General features: G+C 54.5%; 1 protein-coding gene across 1 annotated transcript; it reads right to left on the bottom strand.

Annotated features, from left to right (window-relative positions):
- Nucleotides 1-112: 112 nt before the first annotated feature.
- Nucleotides 113-23,230, bottom strand: RIPOR1 (RHO family interacting cell polarization regulator 1). The gene is made up of 22 exons (XM_049786332.1): nt 23,149-23,230; nt 9,751-9,877; nt 9,513-9,665; nt 9,303-9,381; nt 7,963-7,986; nt 7,818-7,871; nt 7,528-7,680; nt 7,354-7,417; nt 7,214-7,257; nt 7,001-7,126; nt 5,462-5,610; nt 5,223-5,352; nt 3,495-5,141; nt 3,287-3,408; nt 2,362-2,494; nt 1,982-2,117; nt 1,712-1,873; nt 1,342-1,500; nt 1,001-1,197; nt 834-917; nt 630-720; nt 113-491 (listed from the first exon to the last, which is right to left on the bottom strand). The coding sequence occupies exons 2-22, from the start codon at nt 9,852-9,854 to the stop codon at nt 394-396; spliced, it is 3,909 nt and encodes a 1,302-aa protein (XP_049642289.1). The 5' UTR covers nt 9,855-9,877; nt 23,149-23,230; the 3' UTR covers nt 113-393.
- Nucleotides 23,231-23,995: the final 765 nt, after the last annotated feature.

Raw genomic sequence — 23,995 nt, 5'->3', positions numbered from 1 at the left:
GAGCAGACCTTATTGTCACAGCTGGGTTGTGGACACACGTGTCTGGAAAAGCCCAGGCCAGAGAGAGTCAGCACAGAGAATTACAAGTGCAGCTGGATATTAGGAAAGGCAATTTGCTTCTTTTAAAATTTATTTTCTGTAAAACTCTGTAAATAAAATACAAACCAAGGGACATGTCAGGGCAGAGGCACGATGGCCGGGCCCCGGACACTGATCTGTGGCAAGTGTGCTGAGCCGAGGCTGGGAGGCACTTGACCGCTGGCACTGACTCTACCAACTCCAGGGGTGTCGGAAGTATATATTAGCTTTTCATTGATAGGACTCTGTGGGGGCCTCTGTGGGGGCAGGGGTGTCTGGAGCCAGCCCTCACCCTCCCTGCCAGCCCTGTGGGGCTCAGAATGCAGTGCTGGCCATGCTGCCAGGCCCAAAGATACGGGGCAGGGCGTCCAGCGACTCCTCCAGCCGTCGGTGGGCAGACTGTCCCTCTTCTCCTGTAAGGGGTGAGGATGCAGGGTCAGGAGTGGCCCCATCCAGATACTCCCACCTCAAACCTGACTCACCCCTCTTCCAACCAGCTACGGTGTCCCCAAATTCTACGTGACTTCCCATCTGCCAACCCCCAGCCTCACCACATTGCTGCAGGCTCTGCCGGGCAGCCTCCCTCACAGCTTCTGTGTCTGTCTGGCACAGGTACACCAGGGGCTCAATGGCCTCTGGAGCCTGCAGAGGGCAGCAGAGGTAGCACAACAGTGAGTGGCAGCACAGTACTAAAACCTTGGGGTGGGCTGGGGGCTGTGGAAGGGGAAAGGATAGGGATGGGAGGCAGGGGTCACCTTGATGCAGCCCAGGCCCAAGCAGCCAGCCACTCTGGTTTGTATATCCTCGTCCTCAAGCTGATCAAGGAAGCAGAGCAGGGCCTGGGGAAGGGTGGGAGCATCGACTTAGGTTCTGGGAACCTGGGGCCCCTGCCCTGGCCCTGTGTGTTCTGTCCAACTCTTACCCTTTCCCGGAAGGCAGCGCCCAATGCCAGGCTCCGGAGCTGGGTGCTGACAGCTGCCATAACCTTGTTGTTGCCATGGACAAGCAAGGAACTGAGGGCCCGGAGCCCTTCTTTCTGCAGTCGCCCCTCAGGGGCCAGCCTGAGTGCCTTCAGCACAACTGCCTGGTCATCAGAGTTCAGGTTCCGCACCAGCAACACTGAAAGAAGGAAGTAGGATGGGGGCACACCAGGATAAGGTGAGGGGAAGGCAAGAAAATGGTCTGTGTGGGTAAGTCCTTGTCCACACACTAGCCACCAGGAGCTCTGATCAGTCCGGTTTGGGATCAGGGTCAGTGCCATACCCTCCTCAGCCATCTCGGTCACATAAGCCTCCATAGAGGGGCTATCCACGGTTTCAATGTAGCTCCAGAACTGGAAGACGGTGAGCTGCTCGCCAGGACCTGGCTTGGACCTCCTGGGCAGCTTCTGCCCCAGGGCATCCTCCAGGAACTTGACACATACTGTGGGAGACAGGCCACAGTTCTCCATGTGTATGGATCCAGATTTCCCATCTTTTCCAGCCTCCAGCCCAACTCTATCCATCTGGGTCCTTTGGCAGTAAGGTGGGAACCTTTCTATCAGCTGAACAAAGTCACTCTGGGCTGGCCTGACTGAGGCCCCTATTGTGGGACCAGAGAAAAGGATAGAAGGGCAGGTGGGCAGGCCACTCACCAGCCTCAGCTAAGCCTGGCTGACGCAGGGAGAGACGAGCACCATACTGATTGCAGAATGTAAGGAGCACCCGCTCCACAGGGCAGATGAAGAGACTGAGTCCTTCTGTGCACTGGTCCCAGAAGGTCAGGAAGCCAGGCCGAGAGGCCGAGAACTGCACCACTGTGGGGAGTTTCCAGATCAGCAACAGTGCAGACAAGCATGTAAACAGGAGGGGCAAGGAAGCACCTCTGGCCCATAGCTATAACCCAAAGACCACAGGGCCTTTACCTTCCTGGGCAGAAGTGGCCGAGGTCCCCCATCGTTTGCTAAGCTCGCACACTGCTTCAAGCACTCGGGCCTCCCGAAGCAGCCGCTCCAGGGCCCATGCTTCCTGACAGCGCAGGGGCCCAAATGTGCCCAATTTCTGTAGAATAGGGGTGGCCAAGGAGCTCTGATCTCTAGATAGGACTTGGGGAAGGTGGAGCCTAGGGACTACAAGTCCCAGCATGCACTGATGTGGTGGGGGCAGGATAGGTGGGAGAGACTACAAGAACCAGATGTTGGATCATTGGGAAGTAGAACAGAGAATAGGGATGGGGGCAGGAATGAAGTAGGGCTCCCTGGGGAAGGGGCTACTGGGGAGGAGGGAGAAATGTCATTAGCCTCACCAGTAGGAGGCGACTGCAGTGGTACAGATGCTGTACCAGGGCATCATCCAGAGCTGGACAATCTGTGCTGAGGGGCCGGGCACTGGTTGAGTCTAGGTTGTCTTCTGCCCCAGACTCTGGGCTGTTTTGGGGCCTGAGAGAAAGAAAGGATCAACCACCCCAGAAGCACACATCACTATCTGTCACCAATGTGTTTTTATTAAGCTCCCCTTACCCCAGCATGGAAGAACAAACAGTACACAGACAACAGACAATGGGTAAGTTCACAAGGACTTACAGAGGAGGAAGGTGCTGGGGCTAAGTGGGCAACAGTGGGAAATTCTGAAGTTAGCTGGCCCAGTGACCCCTCCAGCTAGGGCCGCCGGGACCGCTGGGATGGGCGAATGTAAGTTTGCAGGCGGGATGGTTTATGCAATGTCGTCTGCAAGGGGTTGTGACCCAAGGAGCGCCTGACACGGGGCGGCATCGGTGGGAGGAGGGGCCGGACATGACCCTCAGCTGGGTATCGGCAAAGGCCACTCCGGGTCAGAGAGCTAAGGAGCCGGGTTCTCCGGGAGAGGCGGAGTCGAGACAGGGCTGGTGGATGCTGAGGGGCCCAGGGTTTAGGGAGAGACACTAAAAGGGCTCGTTCATAGGGTAGGTCCAAGGTGAGGCGAAGGAAGGGAGAGGGAGCTGGAGGCTCACGAGCTGATTGGGACCGGCGTGGGAGGCAGACATTGCAGGGACGAGGAACAGGGTGGTCAGAAGCACTGGGGACACAGATGAATTTGGAAACACATGAGGAGGACACAAGAGGGACAAACACAGATGCACCCCACCACCCAAGTCCATGCCTCCTGCCCACCTCCAGTCTGGATGCTTATTCCATGCTCCACTTGGCTCAACCACCTGCTTCCCCCCCACCCCTTCACCTAGCTCTTCTCACCTCTCCGGAGGGCCATCATGGTCTTCATCTTCATTCTCATGGAGGAAGCTAAAACTCTCTAGCGCATTCTCCACGGTTATGCTAAGGCTGGAGGCCCGACTGCGAGTCAGGCCTTGTCTCTGCTGTGGTTATGAAAGAAGTCTGAGCTGCAGTCCTGTCTGGCTGCCCTCCCAGTGCTGTCAGTCCTGCCCTGCCCTGCCCACCTTACCATCAACAGACTCTCCAGTCGGGTCACCTCCTGCTCCAGGCCCTGCAGCTCGGGAAACTGGCCACGGTAGTCATCCAGGGCACCCATTAAGGCACCCAGAGCTTCCTCAAGCTTTCTGTCCCCAGTGCCCCCAGCAGTCCCTGCAACTGGACCCTGGGCAGCCATGGCCAGGCCAAGGTCTTCTAAATGCTGGGGTGCAGGTGTTTGGGGTGAGGGAGGGAGACTTGGGCTCTGATGGATGGATTCTGGGGTTTCTGGGGAAGGGTGTATGAGAGATTCCTGACTAGAACATGCAGGACTTGGGTAGGAAGTGGTGGGAGCTATAGGGTCTGCCTGGATACCAGGGCTTGAGGCTGGGGGGAGACTGGATAGGGAATCAGTATCTGGAAGGGTGTGGTCTGTGTGTGAGGAGGAGCTGGAGGGCCTGGCAAGGTCTACAGATGTGGAAGGGCTTATACTGGTGACAGGACTTCTGGCAGTGTGGGTAGGACTCTTGGCATCCTGGACTTCGTTGTCAGAAATGGGGATAGGACTCGTAGTGGTGTAAGTTGTTGACATCCTCGCATTTTGAGTAGGATTTGCAGTAGCGTGGGTGGGGCTTGCAGTGGTGAGTGTAAGGCATGCAGTGCTGTGGGTGGGGCTTGTGGTGGTATGGGTGGGTCTTGCATTGGTGTGTGAGGGGCTTGTACTGGTGTGTGAGGGGCTTGAGCTGGTGTGGGTGGAGCTTGAAGTGCCATGGGTGGGACTTGTGGTGGTGTGGGTTGGAATTGCAGTGGTGTATGTGGGGCTGGCAGTAGTGTAGGTGGGGCTTGCAGTCTGGATGGGGCTCTCAGTAGTGTGGGTGGGGCTGGCAGTAGTGTAGGTGTGGCCTGAGGTGGACTGGGCAGGGCCTGTGGTAGTGAGAGGAAGGAGAACTGGCTTGTCTGTGAGACTTGTGACAGTATGTGTCAGGTTTTTGACAGAGTGGCTAGGACTTGTGGTAGTAGTGACTGCACCTGTAGAACCGGAGGTAGGACCTGCAGTTGGAGAGCCCACGGAATTTTGGCTAGAACTTGTGGTAGTGTGAGTGAGACTTGGTGCACTCTGGGTTGGGTTTATAGCATTAGATGTGGTTTTGGCAGAGGTGTTGGTAGAGCCTGGCTTCTCAGAAGAGTTAGAATCTTTGTTTCTGTGAACTGAGTCTACATGGGCTATCTTGCTCACAGTAGGACTCATGGCAGATTGGGTCTGGGCAGGGAGGATAGAACCAGAGTGCTCTCCACGGATGGAATCCGGGTGGACTAGCCTGCTAGGTTCACGGGCTGTGTTATCTAGGCCCACATCCTCCACCAAAGCCTCAGCCAAAGCAGCATCCACACTGGCCTCACTAATATGGCTTAGAGTCCGGCACACCCCAGAGTAGGTATGCCCATTGGCCAGGGCTGGGGCATTGGTCCCCACCCCATCCACAGGCCCAGAGGTGGAGGACTGAGGCCTACGGAAGGCAACTTGGATGGGCAAGGGTTCCGGTTGCTGCACCAGGGGCCGGGGGGCTGAGGAGTGGCGGGCAGTGCCTGAGAGCTGTGGGCTAGATGAGTCATCTGAAGATTCAGATGACAGGGACCATGCTGTCCCATTCTCCAACTCCTCCTGCCGCCTCAGCATATTCTGGGAGAGAGGGAAGAACATTCAGAACCATGCCAGAGAACCCCCAGGGGATGGCAGAGTTGATGCTGGGCTGGGACTCACATAAAAGGCCTGCTCCCGAAGAGAGGGTGTGTCTGGAGGGCTTTGACTATAGGTGGAGAAGCGCTTGGTGACTGTAGAGGCCTTGTTGACTGTTGAGGCAGCTGAGGGCTGATCATCTTTATCGAAGGGGCTAGAAAGAACAAGGCTATTAGCAGGTACCACAGAGCTCCCGCTCCCCCCACAACCACCATACCCCGCTCACTCCCACCTCTGTCTCCAAATCCTTCAGTCCCACCAACCTCCAAATGACTTCTAGACTGAGCTTGATGGTGCCAAGGTCATTAATGTCCACAGCCACCACTTGAGGCAGAGCTGCAAACAGGTCCTTGGTCTCGCAGGAGACACTGCCTACGACCACATGGTTGGCGAGGCCCTTGAGTTCTGTCACCTATAGTTCATAATGCATCCAAGAATACAGATAGAAGCCATGAGACTGAGGAATGGCAGAAATCTAAATGAGCAAAAAGACTATGCAAGCATAGAGGCTGGAGTGATAATATAGTGGGTAAGGAGTGTGCTTGCACACAGTGAACTTGGTTTCAATGCCCAGCATCCCATATGGTCCCCAATTCCAGGAGGAATTTCTAAGTGTAGAGCAACGAGTAACCGCTAAGCATTGCCAGGTATGCTCTCCCCTTGAAGTTGTTGTTTTGTTTTTTTTTTAAAGAGACTATAGGGGGCCCAAATGATAGTGATAGGGTAGGTAGGATATTTGCCTTGCACACAGCCAACCCAGGTTAGGTCCCTGGCTTCCCATGTGGTTCCTTGAGCAACACCAGCAGTAATTCCTGAGTGCAGAGCCAGGAGTAACCTGAGTATCAGTGGGTGTGATCACCCTCCCAACATACACACACACACACACACACACACACACACACACACACACACACACAAATTTTTTAAAAAAGAGATTTCAGAGAGCCGGAGAGATAGCATGGAGGTAGGGCATTTGCCTTGCAAGCAGAAGGGCGGTGGTTCGAATCCCGGCATCCTATATGGTCCCCCGAGCCTGCCAGAAGATATTTCTGAGCATAGAGCCAGGAGTAACCCCTGAGCGCTGCTGGGTGTGACCCAAACCCCACCCCCAAAAAATATTATAGGGGCCTGAGAGATAGCACAGAGATAGGGTGTTTGCCTTGCAAGCAGCCAACCCAGGATCAATGGTGGTTCAAATTCCAGCATCCCATATGGTCCCCTGTGCCTGCCAGGGACGATTTCTGAGCAAAGCCAGGAGTAACCCCTGAACACCCGTGGGTGTGGCCCAAAAACAAACAAACAAGAAAAAGAGATTTCTGAGCGAAGAGCCAGGAGTAATTCCTGAGTGCTGCTGGGTATGACCCAAAAACCAAAAAATAAAAAAAAGAGACTGCAAACATCCCAGGATTCTACTGCAAACATCACGGGGTCCTGGGACCAAGAGGAGGGGGCAGGAATTGGAGTTTTGCAGTAGTGGAGGCCATGAGACCAGAAGCAGTCTGGGTGCATGAGGACCACAGAGGTCTAAATTTGGAGGATCATGGGGGTCATGGGATCCCATGAGGGATTCATATCCTCACTCAAGGGCCTCATATCCTTGGGTGACCAAGAGGCCAAATATTCACAAGGTTAGGTGGTCAGAGACAGTTATAGGGTCAAGACATCATAGGAGCACAATCATAGAGCTATGAAAGTGACCAGTGGGCTCATTTACAGGGCCATGGATCCAGATGACGGGAAGTGTCCCAAGGGCTCAGTGTCATGGGATCATGGGCTCAATTGGACTGCGACAGAAATCTCACCTTGATGGAGAGGAATTCCGTGAGCAGGGGAAGAAAGACGGTTTCTTCACTGTCCCAGACTTGCTTTCCACTGCCCTCAATGCGGCCCCGGAGCTTCCACCGCTGACGTCCATATTTCATGCAGATCTTGGGGGGGAGGGGGTAAAGGCAAGATGAAATAGCCCTTGGTGTAGAGTCTCTGTCATCTCAGCCCATGCCTGCACACCCTCATACCTCATACTGATCGCCCACACACAGCCTGGCGAAGCCAGCCAACCCTGGAAGATGGGAAGAAGGCAATGAGCCATCATCTTAAGGGGTCCCAGACAAACAGCTCTGTCTCCCCACCACGCATCTGTCCTACCATGCAGTACCTTTCATCCGGAGATGGAACTCTCCCAGCTGTCCCTCCAGCTCACTCTCCAACAGACACATACTCTGGGAGTGACACAAGCAGGAACAAAAAGGGATCAAGGACCAGCCCCCTTATCTCCCTAATAGGCAGTACTCTATATCTCTGCCTCATGGGCACCCATCCCATCCCTCACCTCAGTGTACTCGCGATGCCCCCTTGTGGCCTCAGCCAGGCTGTCTCGGGCTTCCCGACTCCCTGGTGAGCCAGTGCTGTAGGCACGGACCATGTTGTAGGCACCATCCCGGAGCCTCCGCTGGACACAGTAGGCCTCATACAGCTCGTCAATCTGGGCAGGTGAGTGGGGTAGTGTTGAGAGGCAATAGGGTTTGCTACTGAAGTTGCCCATCAAGGTCCTAGCATCCTGCTAACATTTCTGATTCCAGGCACAATGCCCCTCAGTGTTCATACAGCAATGCACCTTACCTTGCTGGCATGGAACTCCAATCGTCGCAGGAAACGTTCAATGGACTTGACTTGCTGAGGGAGAGCGGCATCAGGAGGGGGTCTAAGGCCTGGGGCCCTTCCCCCTCCCTATGAACCAGCCTCTCTTCCACCACTCTGCACTCACCTTGTCCAAATCGTACAGGAAGCCCTGAGGAGCAAGAAGGGGAAAGAAGGGTTGCTTAGGAAGGATGGGAAGTATCCCAGCAGGGCACTGTCTGCTGCCCCACCTTGCCCCCTCACATCCCAGTCTGCAGCCACTCCAGTCAAAAAGGCAGAGCTAACCCCCACTTCCCAGGTGCCTGACCTCAGGTGCTGAAAGGTCTGGTCTCCAAGACCCCTAGACCTTTCCCCATCTTTTTCTTGTGATCCTTTTGCTGATCTAATTCCTTTTCTGCAACTTCTAGAAAAATAACTTAAAAAAATATTTTCTGAAGCCAGTAAAATTGAGCAGTGGGGGGGGGGTTTATATACCAACTGTTGTGATACTAACATTAAGTTCTGATAAACCACTGCCATCGGACCAGCCAAAAAATTTTTTAACTGAAATCACTTTGAGATACATGGTTACAAAGTTGTTTTTTCCTGATTAAATTTCAGTCCTGCAATGTTCCAACACCCATTCCTTCACTAGTGCACATTTCCTGCCACCAATGTCCCCACCAGTCCCTCTGCCCCCCAACCCTGCCTCTACAGTAAACATTTTCCTCTTTTTTTTTTCCCCCTTTGGAAAAGGACTTCTGTACCTCTTTCTGCATGGTCATCTCAGCTAATGGTCTCCTCCCTATTCATCTGTCAATACCCAGCAGAGGTGTTTCCTCCTCTGGGAAGCCCATAAAGAATCAAAGTTCCCTTCAGGACATGACAACTTAATATCCAGTTGTTGGGCCAGAGCTATAGCACGGTAGGATGTTGGCCTTGCACACAACTGACCAGGGATAGACCCAGGTTCGAGCCCCGGCATTCCATATGGTCTCCCAAGCCTGCCAGGAGCTATTTCTGAGTGCAGAGACAGGAGTAATGCATGAGCGCTGCTGGGTGTGGCCCAAAAAAACAAAAGAAAAAAGTCTATGTCTGAAGAGCTCTGGTCTGTGCTACTGGAAGCTTCCATAAATTACCACTGCATACTAGGCAGAAGGTGTTACACAGCCTAGGTAAATTCAGGATAAAAACTTTTCCAGCGGGCCACAGCAATAATACAGCAGGTGGGGTATTTGCCTTGCCCAGTGTCAACCTGGTTTGACACCCCATTCGGTTCTCTGAGCACTCTGAGCACGATCAGGAGTGATTCCTAAGTGCGGGGCCTAGAATAACCTCTGAGCATTGCCGGGTGTGGCCCAATTTAAAAAATGAAGGTCACTGGAGAAAATGGCCCTGAAGTCACTCTGAATTGTCCCTGCCGGCCAAGCCTCCACACCAAGAAGGCGAAGGACATAGGCGCAGGGCACCCCTGCAGAGCTCACTCACCAGGCGAGAATTCCTTTTAGACTCCTTTATCTGCCCCTGGAGTTTCTCCTGCTCTTGCTGATGCACTTCCAAATAGGCCCTGGGGAAAGGGGGTGACGACAAGACAAGAACCGGCTTGCCTCTGCAGCCTCCTGCTCCCGGGGTACAGGAGTGGGGGGTGTGGGCACCGACTTGGGGGACCCTTCCAGGTACAAAGGGGACTTGGCTTACGTCAGACCCTGCTTGAGCGCCGCATACACCAGGTCCAACCTCTCGGGCTGCGGGAGCTTCGGGGCGGGGTGAGCCACGGAAAACATCCTGGACATGCGGGAGAGCGCGGGGGTCTTCCTTGGGGGGCCCGGAGGGCTGAAGGCCGGGAAACTCCTGAAGCAGAGACTGCGCTGAGAAAGAAGCGGCAACGTAGGGGGTCCCCCGCAAAACCCTCACAACGCCCCTTAAGACTGCGTACCTGGGTCCCCGCTCGTGGCTGCCGAGCACGCCTGCAAACGACTGGCTCCTACTGACCCGGGCGCTGAGCAGGCGGCGCTGGGGCCGCACCGACAGGGACATCATGGAGTGAGTCCGCGCGGGGCTCCCTAGGGATGAAGGTGGGTGTCCAGCACAATCAGGACCCCGAGAGCCCCATTCCCCCCCTGCAATCTGGGGCTCGAGCTTTGCTCCCGATCCTGACCCGGCCAGGCCGTCTAATGACAGGGTGGCAGCGGGAGACTCGGCCTGAGACTCAGCGTGGCCTCGGCCTGGCCCCTGTTTCCTGCCAAGGTGCAAGACTCCGCCTGCGCGGGCCGGGAAGGGGGGTCTCGTGGGGACCCTCCGGGGCTGGGAAAGGGGCAGGAAAGGGGCGGGGCGCGGGAAGAATGTGCGGAAGCGGCTGTTTACCGGGGGGGCGGGGCGGGCTCCCCAACCCAGCCCCTGTGCCCTCCCCCTCCCGGACCCCACCCAGCGGCCCGGCCCGAGCGGGACCAGAAGCACCGGCGCCCCCACCCCGGGAGGACGCGGGAGGTCACGGGGCGGGCCGGCTGCTGCGCGCTCCGAGCCCGGCTAGTTGAGCCGCCCGCCCGACAGGCCCGGCGGGACGCGGGCTTGGCTCCCACGACCTGCCCGCCCCGCGCACCCGGCTCCCCTCCAGCCCCCCTGGGCTTCCCAAAACACCCAGAGCCCGGGGATTCCCAGGGAAATGGGGGACGGTGCCGTGAAGGGTCCCGCCCCCTCCACGCTCCCGCGGCTCCACCGTGGAAACAGAGTCACGACGCGCGCCCTGAGCGAGCAAGCAGTTCCTCCAGGCCCCCCCCACAAAAAAAAAAGATCTCCCTTTAGGCCTCCCCGGCGCAGCGCGCACTTCCGAGCCCCCAGAAGCCGGTTGCACCCCCGGGGGCCGGGCCTGATGCTTTGGCAGCGCAGGAAGGGTTCCTACCTTTCTTTTTAGCATTCATGGTCCGGCCGGTGCTGCGCCCCGCCCCGCCCCACCCCAACGGCTGACGCCCCCCAACCAACCCAGGGACCCCTCTCGGTGCCGGTGCGGCCGGGCTGGGCCAGCTCGCTCCCTCGCCGCGACTCTGGCTCCAGCTCCGGCTCCGGCTCCTCCCGGCGCCGCCCCCCGCCCAGTTCCTGCCGCCTGACTCAGCCCGCCGGGACGGGGCGGGACCAGCCCGACCGGGGGGCGCCGAGGCTCGATCCTGCGCCTCTGCGAGGGGCTGTGACCCCAGGTTGGGGAGTCGAGGGTCTTCTCGACCCCGAAGACGGAGTTATGGGCGAAGGAGTTGAGCGCTGCAGTGGATAGGGAGGAAATTTCAAACAGAACCAGGACACCAGTGGGGGATCGGGTTTGGGACGATAAAAATGGGTGGGAGGACTGGCTTGTTTGTTTTATTTTGTTTTGTTTTGTTTTGTTTTAGCCACACCTAGCGGTGCTCAGGGCTTGGTTATTTCTGGCTCTGCACTCAGGAATTACTCCTGGCACACTCAATGGACCATATGGGGTGCTGGGGATGGAACCTGCCTGGGTCCGTGCAAGCAAGGCAAATGCCCTAAGTTGTACTAGTGTTCGTGGGGTGTGTGGGGTGTGGGTGCGGGTACAGCTGGCCTTTAGAGTTGCCTAAAGAGACTGAACACGCTAAGAGCTAAAAGTTAGGACTATTGTGATGGGAGGAGAGGGTTAAGTGGGAGGGAGGTCTAAGGTGCTCAGTGGAGAGATAATGCCTGAGGGCTGAGGAGAGAGGGAAGAAAAATGGGGGGCAAGATCAATCTCAGATGTTACAGCCCCAAGAAGGAAGTAGAGAAGGACCTGAGTACAGAATGGATCGCAGCCCCATGCACCTCAACCCTCCACCTACAGCAGGAATACTTAGCCTGGGCACTCCTCTTCCCAGAAAGCCCCCAGAAAAAAGATCAAGCCCTGAGCTACCAGCTAACAAAGCTGACAGATATTTTTTGTTTGCATTGTTTTGGGGCCACACATAGTGGTGCTTAGGGGTTACACTTGGGTCTGAGCTCAGAAATTACTCTTGAGGGCTGGAGAGATAGCACAGCAGTAGGGCCTATGTCTTGCATGCGGACGATCCAGGACGGACCTGGGTTCGATTCCTGATATCCCATATGGTCCCCAAGTCTGCTAGGAGCGTTTTCTTTTCTTTTTTTCTTTTTCTTTTTTTTTTGTGGTTTTTGGGTCACACCCAGCAGTGTTCAGGGGTTATTCCTGGCTCCAGGCTCAGAAATTGCTCCTGGCAGGCACAAGGGACCATATGGGGCGCAGGGATTTGAACCGATGACCTCCTGCATGAAAGGCAAACACCTTACCTCCATGCTATCTCTCCGGCCCCATCTAGGAGCGTTTTCTGAGCACAGAGCCAGGAGTAAGCCCTGAGCACTGCCGGATGTGGCCCAAAAACCAAAAAAGAAAAAGAGAAATTACTCCTGCAGTCATGGGATGCCAGGGATAGAACCTAGGTCAGCTGCATGCAAAGCAAATGCCCTACCCACTGATCTATCACTCTGGCATCACACATCTTTTGGTGTCAGCCCAGCTCACCTCTGCTTTGAATATCTCTTCTCCACCCTAGTCTGACTAGTGGCCTTTATGCTCAAGGTCCCTTGGGTATTCCATCACTTCTCAGTCTGATGCTCTTGTACCCCAGAAACTTTTTCAACCTCAGTTCTGTACAGAACTTACTTTTTTTTTTGGGGGGGGCCACACCCAGCGATGCTCAGGGGTTACTCCTGGCTGTCTGCTCAGAAATAGCTCCTGGCAGGCACAGGGGACCATATGGGACACCGGGATTCGAACCAACCACCTTTGGTCCTGGATCAGCTGCTTGCAAGGCAAACACCGCTGTGCTATCTCTCCAGGCCCCAGAACTTACTTTTAACCTCAAGAGATTCAGGGTGGGTCCAGGCCTCTGCATTTCAAACAGTGTTCCCACCCCCAGCAAGAGTCAGACACCAAATTTCCAAAGACCCCAGTTTCAGAAATTCTGTCCTCTCCCTCTTTGGAGATGGATGCGAGCAGCCATGCATTCCGGTGCACTGCCTGCCCAACTCCAACCCCCCCTTCCAGAACACCCCAGCATTGTCACCCAGGGCTCTGGCCTTCCCCTCTCCTAAATCACAACCACACTAATCACAGCCTTTAGAGTCCCTCCATACCCCGACCTGCTTTCTACCTGAGACCTCATCAGCCTTCATCTTAGTGATTTGTTTATTTGCTTATGTTAGATTTGCAGGCCACCCCTGGTGGTATTCAGGGGGATACTCCTGGCACTGTGCTCCAGTGACAATTGCACCAGTGCTTGAGGAATCATGAGGTTCCAGGGATTGAAACAGGATCCAGTAGATGGAAATCAAGTACCTTACCCCCTGGACTATTTCTCCATCCTCTCAGCTTATTTATTCAACTATTCTCGGAGCGACAAGCCTATGCCAACATGTGCCAGTCACTGGAGATATAGCCCTGATTTTCACTGACAACACCCCACACAGCTCACAAGCCTCCTCTGCTTCCTTTCTCTCTGCCAGCTCCCTCCTACTTTCCCTGCACACCCTATTCCCAGCCCCCCTGCTGTGAATATCCCCTGCACTCTGCTCCCCTCCCAGGTTGGCAGAAGATAAACCTGCAATCCAACTCCTCACCTTCTCTGCACCTGCAAACAGGCTGGAGGACGCTGCCAGAGGTCCTGGCACCGCTGCAGAGGTGGCAGCACAGAGCAGGTCTCAACCTCAGCCAGGCTCTCAGTTTCCATCCGGAACCCTCCCCTGGTTTTAGTATCTTTCTCCTTATCAGAGATTAAAGTTTCTAACTTTCTTCACGGGCAAGCTCAAGTCACTCCCCCCGTGAAACAGGAAAATAACCCTGGAATCGACCCAAATGCTCATCAGTGGATAATGGAATGTTATACAGCAAAAAGAATGAAACCTCTACTAACCGCAGTAAACAACAGCATGGATGGGATTGGGCTCAAGGAAAGAAGCAAAACCACAATGGCTGATTGCTTTGAGAGGAAGATCAGCAAAGCAAATGAAATGACTCTGGGGATGCGGAGGTTGCAGGTAGTACAGCAGGTAGGGCAGTGGTCTTGCATGTGGCTAGCCCAGGTTCGATGCCTGGCATCCCATATGGTTTCTGAGCATCACCGCCTGAGCATCACTGGGTGTGGCCCAAAAACGAAAGAAAAAGGAAGAGAAATAGAAATGAGTCTATGGTGACAGAAGTCAGCATAGCAGCTAAACTTGAGAAGTGGGGGATTGTCTTATTTGGTCTGGGCACTGTTTAATTTCCTAATCTGGGTTCTGATCCTTGGTGGGTGTGTTCCTTTGTGAAAGTGTATCTAGTGGTGTTTGTCATCTCTATGTAAGGTTGACTTGACCCTTCCCACCCCATCTGACAATGAGCAAGGATTCTTTTGGTGGCCTCTGCTGGGAACCAAACCTAGTACCTCAGACATACAAGGCAAGTAAGTGCTCTACCTGAGCTACATCCCTAGCCCCTGTGATGGGGAGTAGAAGAGGTACTCCCAGTTTAGTACGTAGGTGGGTCACTCCTGTTGGTGGTGGTCAGGGCCTATGTAGTACCAGGAATTGACCCACGCCTCTTACTTGCAGAGCATCACTCCAGCTTGTTGACTGTTGAGATCTAGATCTCTCCAATCCTGAACACACACCCCTCCTTTTGTTTGCTTTTGTTTTGGGACCAGACAGTACACAGGGGACCATATGGGATACCAGAGATTAAATCTGGGTTGACCATGTGCAAGTCAAACATCCTAGTCACTGTACTATCCAGCCTGACTGAGTTTTATTTGGGGGGGGGGATTGGGCCACACCTGGAGGTGCTCAGGGGTTACTCCTGGCTCTGTGCTCCGGAATCACTCCTAGCAAGTTCAAGCGGACCATATGAGATAAGATGATGGAACCCGGGTCAGCCGCTGCAAGGCAAATGCCCTCCCTGCTGTGCTATCACTCCAGCCCCTGAGCCAGTTCTCTTAAAGAGATGTTCACCTCCCTTTCCTCTACACATGCCTCCACCTCTCTTCCATCCTGGTTCCCTTCATGCTGCCACTTCCCTGAGTAGCCCAGTCTAAAGCCTTAATTACTTATCCATTAATGGATCCAGTGCCCAACTTTCACTTCAGGTTTTTTCCCCCTTTCTTCTCCGCTCCTGGTGCTCCACCTGACTCTGGCTGGGTACACATTTTGATTTTCCAACAAATGCTCTGTCTCCCCCTCCCCTGAAAAGCATCTCATCTTCCTTGCCCTTGAGCCAGGTAGATTTTTTTTTTAGATTTTTTTTTATTAAGTCATCATGAATTTATTCATGATTGGGTTTCAGGAACACAATATTTCAACACTGATCCCTTCATCAGCATCCACTTCCCTCCACCAATATCCCTATACCCTCCCACCACACACATGCCTCTATAAGAGGCATTTTTTATAACTTTGTTTGTTTACTTTTGGGTCACACCTGGCGGCATCGCTCAGGGATTATTGCTGGCTCTGTGCTCAGAACTCGTTCCTGGCAGGCACAGGGGACAATATGGGATGACGGGATTTGAACCACTATCCGTCCGGTATTGACTGCTTGCAAGGCAAATGCCCTACCGCTGTGCTATCTCTGCTATTTCTCTGGCTCTTTCATAACTTTTGACACTGTGGTTTACAGTGTTGTTGCCAATAGGGTTCATGGATAACACTACTACCTTCCATCCCTTCCCTTCCTCACAGTTGAACACTTCCCACTTCCATTGTACTGGGACCTGGGAGGAATAGGACAGGTAGATTTATTGGGTTTACTTTCCTCTTTGCTCAGGAATGATCCCTGGTGATGCTTGGAGAACCATGAAAGATGCCAGAGATTATAACGGGTTTAAGATGCAAGGCAAGCTCCTTAATCCTACCCACTTCTCTTACCCCCCCCCCCCTCTCTCTCTCTCTCTCTCTCTCTCTTTCTCTCTCTCTCTCTTTCTCTCTCTCTCTCTCTGTCTCTCTCTCTCTCCATTTGCTTTTGTTTTTGGGCCACATCTTGGGGTACTTGGGGGATTACTCTTGGATTTGAATTTGATTTCAGGGATCACTTATGGTGGACTTTGGGGACCATATGGGATGCCAGGAATTGAACCTGGGTTTGCTGTGTGCAAGGCAAACACCTTACTCTCTTACATCTCTTAAGGCTCAATGCCATCTAAATATAAATATTTCCAGCATACATATCTCTCTCTCACCCAGATTGCTCTTGTGAGTTCCAGGTCCAGCTACTAATGGCCTGCTGCTAGGTGTCCCCCCGCCCAGAAGCTGGGGCAATTCAGGGATGTTCTTAGGGATGTTTGAGTTTGCTGTTACCTAACTGAAATCACTGTCTTTCTCCAAGGTGCCTTTCCCTATCTTCACCTCCACCCAGCCCCACCTCTTCCTTGCAAGTTTAAGACCAAAAGCAGGAGTTCTTAGGAATGCACCAACCTCTGCCCCCCAGCATCTACTCAGCCATGTCTGGAATCTGCCCCCATCTCTACCTCCCTGCTAGCTAGAATTCAGGAATAAGTCAATACCAATTCTCACTTAGATCTTACAGCAATTTCCAAATGGGCTCCCTTATCTATTGTGAATATAACTCACATGATTTATTTTATTTAACTTTGGGGGAGGGGTCACTTTAGACAGTGCTTAGGGCTTCTTGCTCTGTGCTCAGGGATCACTCTTGACAGTGCTCAGAGATTGAACTCAAGTTGGCCACATGCAAGGCAAACACATAACTTCTGCTGTACTATCACAATGGTCCTCTATTTCTTTTGTTTGTTTGTTTGTTTTGTTTTTTGGGGGGGATTTTGGGCCACACTCGTTTGAATGCTCAGGGGTTACTCCTGGCTAAGCACTCAGAAATTGCCCCTGGCAATTTCTGAGCATGGAGCCAGGAGTAACCCCTGAACACTGCTGGGTGTGACCCAAAAACCACAAAAAAAAAAAAAAAAAAAAAAAGTAAAAAGAAAAAAAGAAATTACCCCTGGCTTGGGGGGACCATATGGAACATCGGGGGAATCGAACCGTGGTCCTTCCTTGGCTAGTGCTTGTAAGGCAGACACCTTACCTCTAGCGCCACCTCACCGGCCCCTATTTCTATTTTTCCTCCTTTTTTTGGGGGGGGGGGGGCCACACCCGGCGGTGCTCAGGGGTTACTCCTGGCTGTCTGCTCAGAAATAGCTCCTGGCAGGCACGGGGATCATATGGGACACCGGGATTCGAACCAACCACCTTTGGTCCTGGATCAGCTCTTGCAAGGCAAACGCCACTGTGCTATCTCTCCGGGCCCTATTTTTCCTCCTTTTTGGTTTTTGAGCCACACAGAGCAGCTTTCAGGTGTTACTTCTGGCTGTGCACTCAGAAATTATTCATGGCCTGGGACTGGAGTAGGATAGCACAGCGGTAGGCATTTGCCTTATACATGACCCACACGGGACAGACCTGGGTTCAATCCTCGACATCCCATATGGTCCCCCAAGCCTGCCAGGAGAGATTTCTGAGTGCAGAGCCAGGAGTAATCCCTGAGTGCCACTGAGTGTGGCCCAAAAACAAACAAAAATCATTCATGGCAGGCTCCGGGGACCATACGGCTGCCAGGGATCAAACTCAGATCAGCCTAGTGCAAGGCAAATGCCCTACCCATTGTACTATCTCTCTGGCCCCTCTGTTTATTTTTGGTTTTGGATGGGGGTCACATCAAGGGTTGCTCAAGGGTCACTGCTGGCTCGGTGCACAGGAGAATATGCAGTTCTAGGGACTGAATATAGGCCTCCTGTGTGCAGTGCATGTGTTCCATTCCCTTGAGCCATCTCCCCAGCTCAGACCTGAATTACTCTGGTTTTTTTTTTGGGGGGGGGGTTGGGGTCATACCCAGCAGCGCTCAGGGGCTACTCCTGGCTCTATGCTCAGAAATAGCTCCTGGCAGGCCCCGGGGGACCATATGGGATGCCGGGATTTGAACCACCGACCTTCTGCATGCAAGGCAAACCCCTTACCTCCATGCTATTTCTCTGGCCCCATTACTCTGTATTACATAGCAGTTTTCTTCCTTGTTGTTACAAGGGAGTGGGTTGGCCATATCCATCGTTACTTGGGGGTTACTCCTGGTGGGCTTGGGGGATCATATCGAATGCTCAGAATCGAATTGCGGTTGGCCGCATGCAAGGCAAGCACCCTATCCACTGTACTATCTCTCTAGCCCCTCGATAATAGTTTTGTTCTTAAAATTATAGCCACCTTGGGGCCGGGAAGGTGGCGCTAGAGGTAAGGTGTCTGCCTTACAAGCCCTAGCCAAGGAACAGACCGCGGTTCGATCCCCCGGCGTCCCATATGGTCCCCCCAAGCCAGGGCCGATTTCTGAGCACATAGCCAGGAGTAACCCCTGAGCGTCAAACGGGTGTGGCCCAAAAACAAAACAAACAAAAAAAAAATTATAGCCACCTGACTGTGCCCCAAATTGTCCTTTATTGTTTGGGTTTGGATTTTGGGCCACGCCCTGCATGCTCTGGCCTTACTCCTTATTCTATGCTCAGGGATCACTCCTGGATGGGCTTGAGAGACCAATATGTGGTGGTGAGGATGGAACTAGGTCAGCCCCGTGTAAGCCAAGTGCCTTACATACTGTGCTGTCTCTTCATCTCTGAGTGCCTTCTACCTGTCCGGCTTTGTTTTACATGCACAAACAGCATTTAAAAACTTTTTTATTATATCACAGTGATTTATCAAGTTGTTTATAATATAGTTGTTTCAGGCATTAAATGTTTCAACACCATGGGGCTGGAGCGATAGCACAGCGGTGGGGCATTTGCCTTGCATGTGGCCAATTTAGGTCAGACCTGGGATCAATCCCCAGTGTCTTATATGGTTCCCCAAGCCAGGAGCAATTTCTGAGCGCATAGCTAGGAGTAACTCCTGAGCATCACCGAGTGTGGCCCAAAAAACAAAATGTTCCAACACCAAACCCACCACCAGTGTGACCTTCCCTCTACCAGTGTTCTGTTTCCCACCTACCACCTTGTAGGCACAACTAAATTTCCTTCATATTACACAAACAGTATTTCAGTTCATTCTGGTCACATCCCTCCAGGGTAACTCTTTTTAGTTCCATTCCACAGGCAAGATACCTGAAGTGGGCTGATTGTGTGACCTTGGACAAGTCTTTTAGACCACACACAATGATGTTTAGGAATTACTCCTGGTGGTGCTCAGGGGACTGTATAGACTATATAGGATATCAGGGATTGAACCTGTGTTGTTTTGGCTGAATGCAAGGCAAGTTCCACTGTGCTATTGCTTCAGCCTGAACTAAGCCATTTCTTAACTTTCTTGGGCTTTAGATACCTATCTGTCGCCTGAGGATGACAGCAGTTGCCTCCCAGGGCAGTGGATCGAATGAAATGAGGTACTGCCATCTCTAGAGGGGATCCAGGACAGGGAGAATTACATCAAGAAGATGGGGTAAGCACATGCCTCATTATAAACAGAACAAATATGAAATGCTTTATTTACAGTTCTTAGTCTGCTCAAGGTTACATAGTTGGGGCCAGAACAATGATACAAAAGGCAGAGCACTTGCTTGTGCAGCAGCCAACCCAGATTTGATCTCTGACACCACATATGGTTCCCCTAGCTCTGCCAAGTGTGATCCCTGAGTGCAGAGCCAGAAGTAAGTACTGAGGATAGCTAGTATGGGCCAAAATCCAAAAAACCATTCTACAGTCGGTAGGTGTGTGTGTGTGTGTGTGTGTGTGTGTGTGTGTGAAAATTCAAATCTAGGTTGTCTGAACCCAGTATTCCAAATCTTTTCCACTGCCCTATTCTTAGTATTTGGTGGGGAGTGGTTTGGGCAACACCTGATGATGCTCAGGAGTCATTCCTGGCCATGCTTGGGAAATCAAATGCTGTCCCAGGGATAGAACCCAGGTCCATCATGAGAAAGACTAGTGCTTCTGACCTCAGCCCTCTGTTCTGCCTCGTGGAACATTCATGAAGTGTCCCCTGCGCCAAGGACAAAGCCAAGCCCTAACAGGACTCCCCAAACCTGTCCCGCTCAGGCCTGCTCCTAGAATCCCTTCAGCCACTCCCCCTCACAATCCCTCCTTGCCCCAAGGACTTTCTGTTCTAGCTCTTGGCCAGTTAGACTCTCTCAAGGCTGCTTCATCTTTCAGCCTGTGAACACCCTTAGCCCTTACTCTTCCAGCGACTGCTACTCTTGGCCAACTAGACACTCTCTCTCACAAACCCTCTTCCTCCAGGAAGTCTACCTTGGATTGCTTCCTCTTTTTAGGCTCCTCATGGCTTCCTCCCAGAGCGGCAAGGCCACACAACTGCAGTGGTCAATTTTCTTGCAGGGGCCTACCTGCAGACTCGGCCTCTGGGCCATGGAGGAGGGTAGGCTGGGATTGAAAACAGGGCTGGGGGGTGGGCCAGCTTAGACTGAAGAACATAACTGACACCCAGACAGGACAGGAAGTCCTAGCTCTACATCTACTGGGCAGAGCCATAGCTTGCTTTGCACACAACTGGTCCGAGTTCAATCCCTGGCACCCTATATGGTCCCCCAACATTGCCAGGAGTGATTTTTTTTTTTTGATTTTGGTTTTTGGGTCACACCCGGCAGCGCTCAGGGGTTACTCCTGGCTCTATGCTCAGAAATCGCTCCTGACAGGCTCAGGGATGCCGGGATTCGAACCACTGACCTTTTGCATGCAAGGCAAACGCTTTACCTCCATGCTATCTCTCCCGCTCCACCAAGAGTGATTCTTTTTTTTTTCTTTTTCCTTTTTCTTTTTTTTTGGTTTTTGGGCCACACCAGCGGTGCTCAGGGGTTACTCCTGGCTGTCTGCTCAGAAATAGCTCCTGGCAGGCACGGGGGACCATATGGGACACCGGGATTCGAACCAACCACCTTTGGTCCTGGATCGGCTGCTTGCAAGGCAAACGCCGCTGTGCTATCTCTCCGGACCCACAAGAGTGATTCTTTTTTTTTTTTTTTTTTTTTTTTGGTTTTTGGGTCACACCCGGCAGTGCTCAGGGGTTACTCCTGGCTCTATGCTCAGAAATCGCTCCTGGCAGGCACGGGGGACCATATGGGACGCCGGGATTTGAACCACGGACCTTCTGCATGAAAGGCAAACACCTTACCTCCATGCTATCTCTCCGGCCCCACAAGAGTGATTCTTAAGCACAGAGCCAACAGTAAGCCCTAAGCATCACAGACTGTGGTCAAAAGATAAAATCTACATCTGCCCCTTCCCCTCTGTCGCATTTGCCCATTCACTGATGATATCAATTGAGGTTCTGCTCCCAGAGAGCATGAGATTCAGGAACTGGATTCAGGGGCTGGACTCCCATCCATTTTTAATCTCACCCCTTCTTCCCCACGGGTCCCACAGGGCCAGGGATGCACCCTTGTAGGTCCACACGTCCCTTGGCCACCAACGGAGTAGCCATCAGAATGACGACTAGATTTTTGGGAAGTGGTGGTAACACAGACAAGATCTTCCCTGTGCCCAGAGTGAGGATGGGGAGGAGAAAGGACTGAATCCCTTAAGCTAAGAGAGCTGGCACTCTTCAAAGCAGAAACAGCAGGTAAGAATCAGGGTTCTCACTCTTGGGGTCAGCTCTGAAGCTAATTAATTCTGGACCACAAAGAACCTAGGTCCCTAAAGCGAGGTGGTCTGCACAGCTCCAGACTTGAGCACCCAGGAATAGCTTCGGTTTGACTAACTGGTGAGCTTGTTTGGGCCTGGAGGTCCGGTCAACCTCATTGGTCACCTCACCACCCAGTTTGGATCCTTTCAGGCCAGCCCCCCACCCTCACCAGCCCACCGTCACCCGGAGTCCCAGCGCCTGCTTCACCCCGCACCCCAAGGCGGTGGCAGGGGCAGCCCCCGAAGTAAACAGTCGCTAAAAATAACCCGGGCTGGGGGACAAGGGGAGGCTGCGAGGGCGACAAGCGCCCCTCCCAGGCCTGCCCCATCTCCATGGCAACCGCCCCCCAAACCCAGCTGCTGACATCATGCCGCAGCTGCCTGCACTGGAGGGCTGGGGGCGAGGCGCAGGCCCGGGACCCCCACCCCGGAACCGGGCGGAGGCTGGCTGGTGGCCTCACTTCCTGCCGGCCCCCTCCCGAGTCAGCTGGTCACATTCCCGGCTGCGCTGCACGCCCGCTGGCCTCCCGTGGGCCTGGCCGACGGTGGCAAGGGGGGCAGCCTCCGTGACTCAGCCGCGCCTCCCCACTTTTTTCTTTTGAACCAACCATGATCCCCTGCGTGTTGCCCTCTCTCCCTCGTCCACGTCCGGTCTCCAGCTGCACGGGACCCAGGAGGGGATTGCAGGGTCGAAATGGGAAGAGCTGGGTCAGGGGAGGGGGTGTCTGAGTCTCCCTGGAGTATGTTCTACTACTCATCACGACTCCCCGTCTGTCTTCTCTCCACTCCACTCCCCTCCCGCCGCCTGCATGCCACGGATGCGGGGAGGAATGCAGTGTGCAGAATTCCGAGGTGCGCCCGATTGCCACCTCTCCACCAGCCCGCTGTGTGACCTTGAGACTGTGACTTAACCTCTCTGAGTTGGTTTCTGCATCAGAGGGTCACAACCTTCCTCTAAAAACAATGCAAACCCAGCCGGGCTCAGGGGAGACCTCACAGGAGAAGCCAGGGCACCCTAATTGGCATACCAGGCTGCACATAGTAGGTGCCCTGAGCCGCAGTGCCCAAGACATGCGTTAGGAGAGTCAGTACCGACCACTCAGGACTGGAGGGCCATGGGGGACCTGAGGCCAGACTTAGTCACCCCCTTTCATCGACCCTCTTTTTTGCTTCCCCTTCAAGCCAGCAGTGCCTTCCCCAAAACCCATCTGCAGGGTGTCCAGGCCCGGCGCTGCTTCCCCGTCGGGCTTGCGCGGCCCCAGGCCGGCCTGGCCACCTCAAAGCGGCCGCCCCAAAGCGGCTTTAGGCCGGCGGTGGGGCCAGGGACGATGAGCTCATCCCCAAGGCCGGCTTGCACGCATTGGGGTCGCCCCCTCCTCGCTCCCGGCTCGGCCTCCCCCTAAAGCCGGTGGTCTAGGCAGCTGGGGGGTGCCCGGGGAGCCAGTGCCAGGGCCCAGATGTGGCGCGCAGGGCCTGGAGCACCCGGAGCTCCAAGGCTGGGCCGGGCCGTGGGCGGGCGGGCAGAGGCAGGCCCCGAGGCAGCGGCTTTTGTGGGGCGACGTGCCCGGGGGAGGGGAGAGAAGGGGAGGACAGACACCGCGCGGTGGGGATGCAACGCGGACGCCCCGGATGCCACCGATCCGGAGGGACCGCCGGGGCCGGGATCCCCGGAGATTGCGGGGGACACTCACATGGCTGCGCTGGGCACCTCCGGCTCGCGCTCTCGGTGCACTGGCGGCCGCCGGCCTGGTCGCGCCGCAGCTGCCGCTGTCGCCGCCGCGGGCTCCCGTCCTCCCTCCCTCCGGCCCGCTCCTCCCCCGGCCCGCGGGCCCCACCCCTGCGCCCGCCGCTCCCGCACCCCTGGAGGCGCCCACTGCTCGCTCCGCCCTCTTGGGTAACGGGGCTGGCGGGGTGCAAGGGGGGAACCCTGCGGGACGCCAGCGCAGGTGGCAGTGTCGGGATCTGCGGGGAAAGGGCCAGGAAGAGCCCCATGCTTGGAGACCCCAGAACCCGGTGTCCCCGCGGGCGTCACTTGCCTGTCCCCGGTCCCTCTCTGGTCCCCCCCCTCTTCCTCTCCACATACACACCCGTTTGACGCCGGCCTCTGTCGTGGGGTGACCACAGCTGGCCTGGATTGGTCCGGGGAAGGATCAGAGCCGGTTTGGGGGAGGGGAGTGCCGGCTCAATATCGACCCACTGCCACTCACCCCTGCCCTTCCATCTATCTAGCCTCGGTTTCCCTGCCAAGGGGGGGCTGGGTTGCTCTTCCTGACTCTGCATTCATATCGCCACTCCCTGGGCCCTGAGTTTAGGGAACCTCAGACCTCGCTCTCTGAGCCGGCATGTTCTGGACACCCCCCACTTGGAGTTGGCCCACAAGTTGGCCAAAGGGACCAAGACCCACTCCTTTTTCCCCTGAGTAGGGCGGAATGCTCCCAGGCTCTCCAATATGGAGCTGAGCTCTGGGGTCCTTCCCCCCACCAGCAGGTTAGCAGTGGCTCATCCAACCCAGAACTTTCTGGGTTCCCACTTAAGGGT

Source organism: Suncus etruscus, chromosome 14 (genome assembly GCF_024139225.1).
Source record: "Suncus etruscus isolate mSunEtr1 chromosome 14, mSunEtr1.pri.cur, whole genome shotgun sequence".
Taxonomy (NCBI): domain Eukaryota; kingdom Metazoa; phylum Chordata; class Mammalia; order Eulipotyphla; family Soricidae; genus Suncus; species Suncus etruscus.
Note: the sequence above shows the minus strand (reverse complement) of the source record. Positions and strands in the feature narration are given on the sequence as shown.